The sequence below is a fragment of the Pristiophorus japonicus genome, chromosome 30 (genome assembly GCF_044704955.1).
Source record: "Pristiophorus japonicus isolate sPriJap1 chromosome 30, sPriJap1.hap1, whole genome shotgun sequence".
In the NCBI taxonomy this organism is placed as follows: domain Eukaryota; kingdom Metazoa; phylum Chordata; class Chondrichthyes; family Pristiophoridae; genus Pristiophorus; species Pristiophorus japonicus.
Genome location: NC_092006.1, coordinates 8,000,843 through 8,015,842, shown reverse-complemented (window position 1 = coordinate 8,015,842; position 15,000 = coordinate 8,000,843). Strand labels below are relative to the sequence as shown.

The 15,000-nt window shown below is 50.9% G+C and overlaps 1 protein-coding gene across 1 annotated transcript in view; it reads right to left on the bottom strand.

Moving 5' to 3' along the window:
• The window catches only part of pi4kb (phosphatidylinositol 4-kinase, catalytic, beta), an 83,922-nt gene that overhangs the window by 43,860 nt on the left and 25,062 nt on the right, over positions 1-15,000 (bottom strand). The window contains exon 3 of the mRNA XM_070868481.1: positions 5,258-5,302. Coding sequence (XP_070724582.1) covers positions 5,258-5,302 — 45 coding nt within the window. The remainder of the gene's footprint in view (positions 1-5,257; positions 5,303-15,000) is intronic.

Below are 15,000 nucleotides of genomic sequence, written 5' to 3'. Positions count from 1 at the left end.
GCTCAGTCACCCGAGAACTCACTTTTAGAGTGGAAGCAAGTCTTCCTCGATTCCGAGGGACTGCCGATGATGACGATGGATAAATACCGGAAGGAGAAAAAATGGCAGGGATCTGGGGGAAAAGCGGGACTACATGGGTTGCTCTTTGAAAGAATGGGCTCTGTCTAGGCTGTATCATTCTATGACGTCGACTCTATTGAACCCTTTCACCATCTTGAATCATCATCATCATAGGCAGTCCGTCAGAATCGAGGAAGACTTGCTTCCACTCTTAGCATGAGTTCTCGTGTGGCTGAACAGTCCAATACGAGAGCCACAGTCCCCGTCACAGGTGGGACAGACAGTGGTTGAGGGAAAGGGAGGGTGGGACTGGTTTGCCGCACGCTCCTTCCGCTGCCTGCGCTTGGTTTCTGCACGCTCTCGGCGACGAGACTCGAGGTGCTCAGCGCCCTCCCGGATGCACTTCCTCCACTGAGGGCGGACTGGTCTTTGGCCAGGGACTCCCAGGTGTCGGTGGGGATGTTGCACTTTATCAGGGAGGGGTTGAGGCTAATATATTAGCATGGATAGCAGATTGGTTAACTAACAGAAAACAGAGAGTCAGGATAAATGGGGTGCAACAGGGATCAGTGCTGGGTCATCACATAATCTGAAAGACCTCTCTATCAAGTCACCCCTCGGCCCTAAACACAGACACTAATCAGGCTTTCTGAAGGCGATCTCCCCCCCCCCGGAGCATCGCAGGGGTCGGCAGGTCACCGCCCGCGCCCGAAAGCTCCCGCAGCACGGCAGTCGGTACCTGCCACGTGGGACGATGGCGGGGGGGGGACCAAGCATTCCCCCACCACGGTTTGGACTCCGACCGCTTCCTACCTTTACGTCGAGCTAGTCCCACCATCGTGGCGGCTGCGTCGCTCACGCATGTGCGAGCGCGTTAACGCCCCGAGTGGCCGGGCAGTAAAACACTCCGCCTGAGGGAGCCCCCACTTAGAGCAGGGTAGATAAGGGGGATCCAGTCGATGTAACGTATTTAGATTTCCAAAAGGCATTTGATAAGGTACTACACTCTATATTAATGCCTTGGAAGAAGGGACTGAGTGTAACGTAGCCAAGTTTGCTGACGATACAAAGATGGGAGGAAAAGCAATGTGTGAGGAGGACACACACAATCTGCAGAAGGACATAGACAGGCTAAGTCAGTGGGCAAAAATTTGGCAGATGGAGAATAGTGTTGGAAAGTGTGAGGTCATGCACTTTGGCAGAAACAAAATCAAAGAGCAAGTTATTATTTAAATGGAGCAAGATTGCAAAGTGCCGCAGTACAGCGGGACCTGGGGGTACTTGTGCATGAAACACAAAAGGTTAGTATGCAGGTACAGCAAGTGATCAGGAAGGCCAATGGAATCTTGGCCTTTATCGCAAAGGGGATGGAGTATAAAAGCAGGGAAGTCTTGCTACAGTTATACAGGGTATTGGTGAGGCCACACCTGGAGTACTGCGTGCAGTTTTGGTTTCCATATTTACGAAAGGATATAGTTGCTTTGGAGGCAGTTCAGAGAAGGTTCACTCGGTTGATTCTGGGGATGAGGGGGTTGACTTATGAGGAAAGGTTGAGTAGGTTGGGCCTCTACTCATTGGAAATTAGAAGAATGAGAGGTGATCTTATCGAAACGTATAAGATTATGAGGGGGCTTGACAAGGTGGATACAGAGAGGATGTTTCCACTGATGGGGGAGACTAGAACTAGAGGGCATGATCTTAGAATAAGGAGCCGCCCATTTAAAACTGAGATGAGGAGGAATTTCTTCTCTGAGGGTTGTGAATCTGTGGAATTCGCTGCATCAGAGAGCTGTGGAAGCTGGGACATTGAATAAATTTAAGACAGAAATAGACAGTTTCTTAAACGATAAGGGGATAAGGGGTTTGGGGAACAGGCAGGGAAGTGGACCTGAGTCTATGATTGGATCAGCCATGATCGTATTAAATGGCGGAGCAGGCTCGAGGGGCCATATGGCCTACTCCTGCTGCTATTTCTTATGTTCTTATGGACATGAAAGCTTACTGCACAAGATAAGAACTCACGGGGTTGGGAATAATATATCAGCATGGACAGCGGATTGGCTAACGAACAGAAAACAGAGAGTCATTTTCCGGTTGGCAAACAGTGACTAGTGGGGTGCAACAGGGATCGGTGCTGGGTCCTCAACTATTTACAATCTATATTAATGACTTGGATGGAGGGACCGAGGGTAATGTCGCTGAATTTGCTGACGATACAAAGATGGATGGGAAAGCAAATTGTGAGGAGGACACAAAGATTCTGCAAAGGGATATAAACAGGCTAAGTGAGTGGGCAAACATTTGGCAGATGGAGTATAATGTGGGAAAGTGTGAGGTTATCCACTTTGGTAAGAAGAATAGGAAACAAAATATTATTTAAACGGAGAGAGATTACAGAATGCTGCGATAGAGGGTACCTGGGGGTCCTTGTGCATGAAACACAAAAAGTTAGTTTGCAGGTACAGCAAGTAATCAGGAAGGCCAATGGTATTTTGACCTTTATTGCAGGGGGGATAGATAATAAAAGCAAGGAAGTCCTGCTACAACTGTACAGGGTATTGGTGAGGCCACACCTGGAGTACTGCGTGTAGTTTTGGTCTCCGTATTTAAGGAGGGATATACTTGCATTGGAGGCAGTTTAGAGAAGGCTCACTCGGCTGATTCCTGAGATGAGGGGGTTGTCTTATGAGGAAAGGTTGAGCAGGTTGGGCCTCTACTCATTGGAGTTTAGAAGAATGAGAGGCGATCTTATTGAAACATGTAAGATTCTGAGGGGGCTCGACAGGGTAGATGCATTTAACTCGGAGATGAGGAGGAATTTCTTCTGGTGAATCCGTGGAATTCTCTGTCCCAGAGAGCTGTGGAGGCTGGGTCATTGAATATATTCAAGGTGGAGATAAACAGATTCCTGAACAATAAGGGAGTGAAGGGTTATGGGGAGCGGGCGGGGAAGTGGAGCTGAGTCCACGATCGGATCAGCCGTGATCGTATTAAATGGCGGAGCAGGTTCGAGGGGCCGAATGGCCGACTCCTGCTCCTGTTGCTTATGCTTGTGAGTGTCTCACCCGGGATTGAAAGGTTTGGTCAATTCTCGACAAGAGGCGTGCAGACAAGGAGAACTGCCCCCAGCAAATTTGCCGGCAGACCATGCTCGCTATTACAGGCAACTCTCGACAGTCCGCACACGGGTGCAACGGGAAACCGCTGTCGCGGCGTTTAAAATCCCGTGTGTGCGTGTACGCTGCTGCAGCCGCTGTCTCTCGCGGCCGCCGCTGACGTCGGAGTCCTTGCGGCCCGGGAAAGCAGCGCGTTCCGGAACCCCGGAGCTAGACAATCTCCTCCTCGAGGCCACCTGCGTGCATGCTGGTAATGTCCATCCGTAACTGCCTTGTTACTGTTTGTAGCTGATTGCACAGTGTTCATTCATTGAAGTTTTCACTTGATAATGTCGACTCGCTCGAACGGAGAAATCGTTTACCCGGCATCGCCCAATCCCCGAGGGACCCGGATAATCGAGAGTTGCCTGTACCTAATCACGGCGCAACAAAGGTGAAGGTCGGGAGGGGTGGGTGTCCGAGAAATTAAAATTCTACATTCCGGATCAAGGCACTCTTCCCCCATCCGGGAGAGGAGGAACCGGCAGCTCAAGGGGAGGAAATGCACACAAAGCAATAATTCTATAATTGAAGAGAGGCACAATGAAAGAATCAAAAGTTATGGCGAAACAGTATTTCCTCAGGTCAGAGAACCTTTTATTCGAAGGGGGATGGCGGGGTGAGGGAAAACAGCTTATATCTCTACTAAGGACTTGACGTTACGGGTTCGGAGTTACTTTTTGGGTGAATTTTTCCCAGTCAGGATCAGCAAGCACGGTCGCAGAGAGGATCTGGTAAAGGACCAGCAACCGAGTGATCATCAGCTCAACCCGTGCTGTACCTGCCCTGGGAGTGTTTGATGGACAGTGCAGAGGGAGCTTTACTCTGTATCCAACCCCGTGCTGTACCTGCCCTGGGAGTGTTTGATGGGACAGTGTAGAGGGAGCTTTACTCTGTATCTAACTCCGTGCTGTACCTGCCCTGGGAGTGTTTGATGGGACAGTGTAGAGGGAGCTTTACTCTGTATCTAACCCCCTGTACCTGCCCTGGGAGTGTTTGATGGGACAGTGTAGAGGGAGCTTTACTCTGTATCTAACCCCATGCTGTACCTGCCCTGGGAGTGTGTGATGGGACAGTGTAGAGGGAGCTTCACTCTGTATCTAACCCCGTGCTGTACCTGCCCTGGGAGTGTTTGATGGGGACAGTGTAGAGGGAGCTTTACTCTGTATCTAACCCCCTGTACCTGCCCTGGGAGTGTTTGATGGGACAGTGTAGAGGGAGCTTTACTCTGTATCTAACCCCGTGCTGTACCTGCCCTGCGAGTGTTTGATGGGACAGTGTAGAGGGAGCTTTACTCTGTATCTAACCCCGTGCTGTACCTGCCCTGGGAGTGTTTGATGGGGACAGTGTAGAGGGAGCTTTACTCTGCATCTAACCCCGTGCTGTACCTGCCCTGGGAGTGTTTGATGGGGACAGTGTAGAGGGAGATTTACTCTGTATCTAACCCCGTGCTATACCTGCCCTGGGAGTGTTTGATGGGGACAGTGTAGAGGGAGCTTCACTCTGTATCTAACCCCGTGCTGTACCTGCCCTGGGAGTGTTTGATGGGACAGTGTAGAGGGAGCTTTACTCTGTATCTAACCCCGTGCTGTACCTGCCCTGGGAGTGTTTGATGGGACAGTGTAGAGGGAGCTTTACTCTGTATCTAACCCCGTGCTGTACCTGCCCTGGGAGTGTTTGATGGGGACAGTGTAGAGGGAGCTTTACTCTGTATCTAACCCCGTGCTGTACCTGCCCTGGGAGTGTTTGATGGGACAGTGTAGAGGGAGCTTTACTCTGTATCTAACCCCGTGCTGTACCTGCCCTGGGAGTGATGGATACCGACAGTGGGTAATCAGAATAGAAACGATTCTATTCCGAGAGCAGTGGCAAATGGTTGCTGGGGGGGGGGGGTCAAGATTTGAGATTTGAAACGGTGTTCAGCCAATGTCCGTTTCTCAGGCCCGTGTGCGGTCAGCAGTTACCTCACATGGAGGAAATACTGTTTGGCAGAGAGGAGCAAGCCAGCTACCCAGCCACCGCAACAAAAACTGACGACTTACAGTGCCTTCAGCTCTATCAATACTCTCATTACTGGACGATAGCGCCTGGGAGACAGTAGGAAGGAAAGGTTCATTTTTATTTTCAAAAAAAAACCTCTCATTAAAACAAACATTGCACAGGATCACACACCGGATATACAGCACAGAAACAGGCCATTTGGCCCAACCAGTCCATGCCGGCGTTTATGCTCCACTCGAGCCTCCTCCTGTTATAATGTATTTGCTTTGTGGGTTCTTCACTAAAGAATTCATAGCAACACATTGCTATTAACTAGTTAGGTTATTAGCAAAAAGTTAAACAATCACACTACACATTACCAGTTCATCCACCGGGCTCACAACCGCCTGCCCCATTGTGGATCCCCCGAACCCAACTGGCCGGGGTTTTATTGAGTCTTGCGGATGTCACGTGACTGGCTAAGCCCCTCCCCACTCAAGGGCTCTACAAACCTGTGAGCATACATTGCACCCGTCTTTCCTCATCAAACTCTATCAGCATAACCCTCTATTCCCATCTCCCTCAAGTGTTTATCCAGCCTCCCCTTAAGTGCATCGATACTATTCGCCTCAACCCCTCCCTGTGGCAGCGAGTTCCACATTCTCACCGCTCTCTGGGTAAAGAAGTTTCTCCTGAATTCCCCATTGGGTTTCTGGGTGACGATCTTATATTGACGGCCTCTAGTTATGCTCCTCCCCACAAGTGGAAACATTCTCTCTGTATCCACTCGATCAAAACCTTTCATCATTCCAAAGACCTCTATTAGTCCATCCCCAATTGCGTGCTCTTCTGATCGATTGTAGACATCCCCAGTGGAAAAAAAACTGGGCTCATGGCGTCAATGTTCTTAGAATTGCAACAGCACAAAATATTTCATAAGAGATCCATTTAGTCTGAACCAGAATTTCTTGTGTGACAGTATAAAGCACACAACACAATCCCATCAAATTCTGTTCCTTTGATTCACACTCACGGTCGAACATTTGACATTTCAAACGTGACTACATTTCAAAAGGACTTCATTGGCTGTAAAGCGACGACAAGCGAGGGGGGGGGGGCGGGGTGGGGGGCAGGGCGAGGGGGGAGGGGCAGGGCGGCCGGGGAAGACAGCCCGCTTGATCGGATCGCTACCCACCACCTTCAACATTCACTCCCTCCACCACCGGCGCACCGTGGCTGCAGTGTGCACCGTCTACAAGATGCACCGCAGCCACTCGCCAAGGCTTCTTCGGCAGCACCTCCCAAACCCGCGACCTCTACCGCCTACCCCAATCCCCTGAGCCGTAAGGGCCACATCTAACTCCCTCGTGAATATATCCAACCACAACTCTCTGTGGTAGAGAATTCCACAGGTTCACCACTCTCTGAGTGAAGAAGTTTCTCCTCATCTCGGTCCTAGATGGCTTACCCCTTATCCTTAGACTGTGACCCCTGGTTCTGGACTTCCCCAACATCGGGAACATTTTTCCAGCCTCTAACCTGTCCAGTCCCGTCTTAATTTTATATGTTTCTATGAGATCCCCTCTCATTCTTCTAAACTCCAGTGAATATAAGCCTAGTCGATCCAGTCTTTCTTCATATGTCAGTCCTGCCATCCCGGGAATCAGTCTGGTGAACCTTCGCTGCACTCCCTCAATAGCAAGAATGTCCTTCCTCAGATTAGGCGACCAAAACTGAACACAATATTCCAGGTGTGGCCTCACCAAGGCCCTGTACAACTGCAGTAAGACCTCCCTGCTCCTATACTCAAATCCCCTCGCTATGAAGGCCAACATGCCATTTGCCTTCTTCCTTCTTCACCGCCTGCTGTACCTGCATGTCAACTTTCAGTGACTGATGTACCATGACATCCAGGTCTCGTTGCACCTCCCCTTTTCCTAATCTGCCGCCATTCAGATAATATTCTGCCTTCCTGTTTTTGCCGCCAAAGTGGATAACCTCACATTTATCCACATTATACTGCATCTGCCATGCATGTGCCAATTCACCTAACCTGGCCAAGTCACCCTGCAGCCTCTTAGCATCCTCCCCATCCCCACAGCTCACACCGCCACCCAGCTTAGTGTCATCTGCAAACTTGGGCGATATTAACCTTCGAAATCTCAGGAAATACAACCCTAGTTTGAGTCATCTCTCCCCGTAATTTAATCCTTGGAGTCTGGATATCATTTAACTTCACAATAAAATGGATTACATCAATAAAAAACCCGCGTCACTCCTTCCGTGGTGTGAGAAGACATTCTCATCAAGTGCGAGCTTGGCCAGTTAGTAGAGTGGGGCGGAGCCGAATTCAATCTCATTATAACGGGCTGTGAAGAGATTGAGATGCCCATGTGAGATCTCCCGGCCAGTTTTAGTTCAGATTCACTGTTGGCTTATTTGAGCGGAACTGCGCGCTGGCTGATCGGCTCAAAGTAATCTCTTTGACATCAGCAGCATCTATATTTGTTCTTGCCTTCTCTACGTCCCCGTCACCGAGGCCTGCCTAATGCAACAAGACATTGAGCTGCGATTGTGCTGGGCTTGGAGGGGGGAGGGGGGGGGGCGGCACCTGACCCCTGACCCTCGGGAGCCAGGCAGGGCACCATGACCCACAATTCCCAGATTCGCCAAGTCGGTCACCAAGACATTTTTTTTTTTATAAAAGTCGGATCTTAATGGCTTAGCAAATCGAGGCAGGTCCCAATGGTGCTGGCATTGTATGGCCACCCTCACTCCCTATCTCTGTAACCTCCTCCAGCCCCTATACCCCTCCCTATATCTGTAACCCCCTCCAGCCCCGACACCCCTCCCTATCTCTGTAACCTCCTCCAGCCCCTACACCCCTCCCTATCTCTGTAACCCCCTCCAGCCCCGACACCCCTCCCTATCTCTGTAACCTCCTCCAGCCCCTACACCCCTCCCTATCTCTGTAACCCCCTCCAGCCCCGACACCCCTCCCTATCTCTGTAACCTCCTCCAGCCCCTACACCCCTCCCTATCTCTGTAACCTCCTCCAGCCCCTACACCCCTCCCTATATCTGTAACCCCCTCCAGCCCCGACACCCCTCCCTATCTCTGTAACCTCCTCCTGCCCGACAACATGTATTTGGGTGATGAATCTTTGGAATTCTCTGCCCCAGAGGGCTGTGGAGGTTCAGTCGTTGAGTATACTTGAGGCTGAGATCAATAGATTGTTGGATATTAAGGGAATCAAGGGATATGGGGATCGGGTGGGAATGTGGAGTTGAGGTCGAAGATCAGCCAGGATCGTATTAAATGGCGGAGCAGGCTCGAGGGGCCGAATGGCCGACTCCTGCTCCTATTTCTTATGTTCTTATGTTATGTTGTAATCTGTAACTGCTTCCTCAGTTAACTCAACGCAGCCTGGAATTGGAACCTGGGACCTTTGCGACCTGAATGGTTTTGTTCCAGGCAGTACATTAACAACTTGCATTTATAAAGTGCTCTTATTGTAGTAAACCGTCCCAGGGTGCTTCACAAAGCGATTATCAGTCAAATATTTTACACCGAGCGACACAAGGAGGGCGACCAAAGGCTGGGTCAAAGAGGTCAGTTTTAAGGAGTGTCTTAAAAGGAGGAGGCAGAGAGGTTTCGGGAGGGAGTTCCAGAGCTCGGGGCCCAGGCAGCTGAAGGCACGGCCACCGATGGTGGAGCGATGGAAATCGGGGGGATGCTCAAGTGGGCAGTATTGGAGGAGCGCAGAGATCGCGGAGGGCTGGAGGAGGTTACAGAGATACGGAGAGGTGTAGTGGCTGGAGGGGGTTACAGAGATAGGGAGGGGTGTAGGGGCTGGAGGGGGTTACAGAGATAGGGAGGGGTGTAGGGGCTGGAGGAGGTTACAGAGATACGGAGGGGTGTAGGGGCTGGAGGAGGTTACAGAGATAGGGAGGGGTGTAGGGGCTGGAGGAGGTTACAGAGATAGGGAGGGGTGTAGGGCTGGAGGAGGTTAGAGAGATAGGGAGGGATGTAGGAGGTTATAGAGATAGGGAGGGGTGCAGGGGCTGGAGGAGGTTACAGAGATAGGGAGGGGTGTAGGGGCTGGAGGAGGTTACAGAGATAGGGAGGGGTGTAGGGGCTGGAGGAGGTTACAGAGATAGGGAGGGGTGTAGGGGCTGGAGGGGGTTACAGAGATAGGGAGGGGTGTAGGGCTGGAGGAGGTTAGAGAGATAGGGAGGGATATAGGAGGTTACAGAGATAGGGAGGGGTGCAGGAGCTGGAGGAGGTTACAGAGATAGGGAGGGGTGTAGGGGCTGCAGGGGGTTACAGAGATAGGGAGGGGTGTAGGGCTGGAGGAGGTTAGAGAGATAGGGAGGGATGTAGGAGGTTACAGAGATAGGGAGGGGTGCAGGAGCTGGAGGAGGTTACAGAGATAGGGAGGGGTGTAGGGGCTGGAGGGGGTTACAGAGATAGGGAGGGGTGTAGGGGCTGGAGGAGGTTAGAGAGATAGGGAGGGGTGTAGGGGCTGGAGGAGGTTACAGAGATAGGGAAGGGTGTAGGGGCTGGAGGAGTTTACACAGATAGGGAGGGGTGTAGGGCTGGAGGAGGTTACAGAGATAGGGAGGGGTGTAGGGGCTGGAGGAGGTTACAGAGATAGGGAGGGATGTGGGGGCTGGAGGAGGTTACAGGGATAGGGAGGGGTGTAGGGGCTGGAGGAGATTACAGAGATAGGGAGGGGTGTAGGGCTGGAGGAAGTTACAGAGATAGGGAGGGGTGTAGGGGCTGGAGGAGGTTACAGAGATAGGGAGGGATGTGGGGGCTGGAGGAGGTTACAGAGATAGGGAGGGGTGTAGGGGCTGGAGGAGGTTACAGAGATAGGGAGGGGTGTAGGGGCTGGAGGAGGTTACAGAGATAGGGAGGGGTGTAGGGGCTGGAGGAGGTTACAGAGATAGGGAGGTGTGTAGGGGCTGGAGGAGGTTACAGAGATAGGGAGGGGTGTAGGGGCTGGAGGAGGTTACAGAGATAGGGAGGGGTGTAGGGGCTGGAGGAGGTTACAGAGATAGGGAGGGGTGTAGGGGCTGGAGGAGGTTACAGAGATAGGGAGGGGTGCAGGGGCTGGAGGAGGTTACAGAGATAGGGAAAGGTGTAGGGGCTGGAGGAGGTTACAGAGATAGGGAGGGATGTGGGGGCTGGAGGAGGTTACAGGGATAGGGAGAGGCAAGGCTACAGAGGGATTTGAACACAAGGATGAGAAGTTACCAACACTTTAACTGTACAGTTTCAGTAAGCTCCGAGTCGGTGGCCCAAGGTCACAATGAAAAAAAAACTGAAATACTCCAACTGGAACTGATGCAACCAGACTTCCTCCTCATTCTCACAGCTTCTTGTGGCTGATGGCACGGCTGGAGCTCAATGCTTCATCAGCAGAAAAATCATATCGTCTCAGTTAAGCAATCAGTGCTCAGGCTCCGCTCCGACTGAAAGGGCAGTGGATTTATCGGGACCGAGTATAGGGAAGGAGAGACGGGGGGCTGGAGGGAAGGAGAGACGGGGGGGCTGGAGGGAAGGAGAGACGGGGGGGCTGGAGGGAAGGAGAGACGGGGGGCTGGAGAGGTTTAGGGAGGGAGTTCCAGAGCTTGGGGCCCAGGCAGCTGAAGGCACGGCCGCCGATGGTGGAGCGATGGAAATCGGGGGATGCTCAGGAGGGCGGAATTGGAGGAACGCAGAGATCGCGGAGGGTTGTCAGGATTGGATGAGGTTGCAGAGATAGGGAGGGGAGCGAGGCCATGGAGAGAGTTGAACACAAGGACGAGAATTTTTTATATTAAAAACAAGCGAGGCGTTCGGGGAGCAGGAGCTAAGGTAGGTCAGCGAGCAACTGGGGGCAGGGTCAGGGTGGGGTGGGGGGGGTGATGAGCGAACGGGACTCGGGCAAGTTGGCCTACAGAGTGGCAGAAGTCTTGGATGAGCTTGTTTACTCGATGACCTTCGGCTGAGCAGCAGGACGGGATCTGCCATGAAACTGCTCGAGCAGCAAGGAAGATTTCCCCCTCTCATACATAAGAAGATAAGAAATAGGAGCAGGAGTCGGCCATTCGGCCCCTCGAGCCTGCTCCGCCATTCAATAAGATTATGGCCGATCCGATCATGGACTCAGCTCCACTTCCCTGCCCGCCCCCTTATTGGTTAAGAAATTGTCTATTTCTGTCTTAAATTTATTCAATGTCCCAGCTTCCACAGCTCTCTGAGGCAGAGAATTCCACAGATTTACAACCCTCAGAGAGAAGAAATTCCTCCTCATCTCAGTTTTAAATGGGTGGCCCCTTATTCTAAGATCGTGCCCCCTAGTTCTAGTCTCCCCCATCAGTGGAAACATCCTCTCTGTATCCACCTTGTCAAGCCCCCTCATAATCTTATACGTTTCGATAAGATCACCCCTCATTCTTCTGAATTCCAATGAGTAGAGGCCCAACCTCCTCAACCTTTCCTCATAAGTCAAACCCCTCATCCCCAGAATCAACCGAGTGAACCTTCTCTGAACTGCCTCCGAAGCAAGTATATCCTTTCGTAAATATGGAAACCAAAACTGCACGCAGTACTCCAGGTGTGACCTCACCAATACCCTGTATAACTGGAGCAAGACTTCCCTGCTTTTATACTCCATCCCCTTTGCAATAAAGGCCAAGATTCCTGATCACTTGCTGTACCTGCATACTATCCTTTTGTGTTTCATGCACAAGTACCCCCAGGTCCCGCTGTACTGCGGCACTTTGCAATCTTTCTCCATTTAAATAATAACTTGCTCTTTGATTTTTTTTTCTGCCAAAGTGCATGACCTCACACTTTCCGACATTATACTCCATCGGCCAAATGTTTGCCCACTCACTTTGCCCGTCTGTGTCCTTTTGCAGATTTTTGTGTCCTCCTCACATTGCTTTTCCTCCCATTTTTGTAACTCCTTTCTCCCCCGCCCCCCCCCCCCCCACCACTAAAGTACTGCTCATTCTTCACTGGGCAGGACAGTCAACTGAGAGAATTACTTCAAACATACAGCTCAGAAACAGGCCATTGGGCCCACCGCTCCGTGTCGGTGTTTATGCTCCACACCACCCTCCTCCCTCCCCTCTTCATCTCACTCCATCAGCATTGTCCGCACGCCCCCGACACGAGACTCCCAAAGCAAGCGCTCCACTCGGAACTCCTTCACGGCAAGCGAGGCAAAGGTGGGCAGAGGAAACGTTACAAGGGACCATCCTCAAAGCCTCCCTGATAAAGTGCAACATCCCCACCGACACCTGGGAGTCCCTGGGCCCAAAGACCAGTCCGCCCTAAGTGGAGGAAGTGCATCCGGGAGGGCGCTGAGCACCTCGAGTCTCGTCGCCGCGAGCGTGCAGGAACCAAGCGCAGGCAGCGGAAGGAGCGTGCGGCAAACCAGTCCCACCCTCCCCTTCCCTCAACCACTGTCTGTCCCACCCGTGACAGGGACTGTGGATCCCATATTGGACTGTTCAGCCACCTGAGAACTCGTGTTAAGAGTGGGAGCAAGTCTTCCTCGATTCCGAGGGACTGCCGATGATGAAATGCATCCGTACTATTCACCTCCCTCGCATCCCCCTCACCCCGCCCTCCCAGTCACACCCTCCCCTCCAGGCCCTCCACCCCTCCTTCTAAGATGCCTCCCAGGTTAAGTCCCCACCATGAAATCTGGGACTGTCGTAACAGACACTGGCCTGGCCGACGTGGCTTTGGATCAAAGCCAGTCCGATGTGGGTAAAGATCGCGGCACACCCTGAAGAATGGGGGCGGGGGGGCGGTGTTTAAAAACCCAAGAGGCTCCAGCAAAGGACGGGCTGGAAGAATGAAAGAGAAAGCAAGAGGGTGGAGGGAGTGTGCAGACAGAAAGTGAAATATAAAAATGCACTTCGACGAGAGCAAGGTTCAAAAAAAAAAGGGGGACCTTTGGCCCGGCTGCAGACTGGATGGGCTTCCTCTGGGTTCAGGAACAGGCAGGGAAGGGCCGTTCCCTGGGAAATAAAGTCTTGGCAAATAAAGTGGAGGCAAAGTCAACTGAATTTTTACAAGAGCTGCTCTCGTGATGCTTGCTGGCAGGGCCAGGTTAAGGGCCTGGGACCCAAATGGGCCCATAGTTATGTTCATTACATTACCTGTACGATTCTGATTATGTGACTATAGGCCAGTATATTCAACAACAAAAGCATCTATTCTGTACCAAGTCGGTATATATTCTGGTAACATTGCACGACTAGATTCCTATACATATATGCACATTTCCCTCACTAACACCTGAAATAAAACAGGCTCGTACATATTCGAATAAACCAGGCTCGTAGAACACTCCGTGAGCGTGACCCCTGACCTTCCGGTGGCCTGTCACTTTAATTCCCCGCCTCCACTCCCACTCTGACCTCTCCGTCCTCGGCCTCCGACACTGTTCCAACGAAGCTCGACGCAACCTCGAGGGACAGCACCTCATCTTTCGTTGAGGCACTTTACAGCCTTCTGCACTCAACATCGAGTTCAACAATTTCAGAGAGTGACCTCAGCCCATCTTTGACTCCCTTCCCCCTCCCTCCCTCCCTCTCCTCCCCCTCCCCTCTTCTTTCCCTTCCTCTCCTCCCCTCTCCCTCCCCCCTCCTCCCCCTCCTCCTCCTCTTTCCCTCCCTCTCCTCCCCCTCCCCTCCTCCTCTCTCCACCTCGAGCTTATGTTTTTATTCTCTTTGTCTCCAATGGCAGCTGGCCATTACCCCGCCATTCACACCCTATCCAAATTAACCTTTCTCTAACTTCTGCCATTAACATTTGAATTCAGCCCATCATCCCTTGTGTCTCTCGAATCTCTACTGTCTTCCCCCAATCACAGACCTTCCCTTTTGTTCTTTCCTCTCCTCCCCTCCCGCTTTCAGTGCTTCTGAACAATCCGTCCTTTCTGAACATTCTCCAGTTCTGACGAGGGGTTATTGTCCCGAAACGTTAACTCTGTTTCTCTCTCCTCAAATGCTGCCCGAGCCACTGAGATTTCCAGCGTTTTCTGTTTCTATCTGAGGTTAATAGCATCCGCAGTATTTTGCTTTTGTACTAGTACACATTCTGTTCTGTACAGAGGGACATCAGTGTATATCGGTACATCAGTGTATATCGTTACATCAGTGTATATCGGTACATCAGTGTATATCGGTACATCAGTGTATATCGGTACATCAGTGTATACCGGTATTCTGTATATCGGTACATTAGTGTATATAGGTACATTAGTGTATTCAGGTATTCTGTATATCGGTACATTAGTGTATACAGGTATTCTGTATGTCGGTACATTAGTGTATGTAGGTACATTAGTGTACACAGGTATTCTGTATATCGGTACATTAGTGTATACAGGTATTCTGTATATCGGTACATAGTGTATACAGGTATTCTGTATATCGGTACATTAGTGTATACAGGTACATTAGTGTATACAGGTATTCTGTATATCGGTACATTAGTGTATATAGGTACATCAGTGTATATCGGTACATTAGTGTATATAGGTACTTCTGTATATCAGTACATTAGTGTATACAGGTATTCTGTATATCGGTACATTAGTGTATATAGGTACTTCTGCATATCAGTTCATTAGTGTATACAGGTATTCTGTATATCGGTACATTAGTGTATATAGGTACATTAGTGTATACAGGTATTCTGTATATCGGTACATTAGTGTATACAGGTATTCTGTAGATCGGTACATTAGTGTATATAGGTACATCAGTGTATATAGGTACATCAGTGTATATCG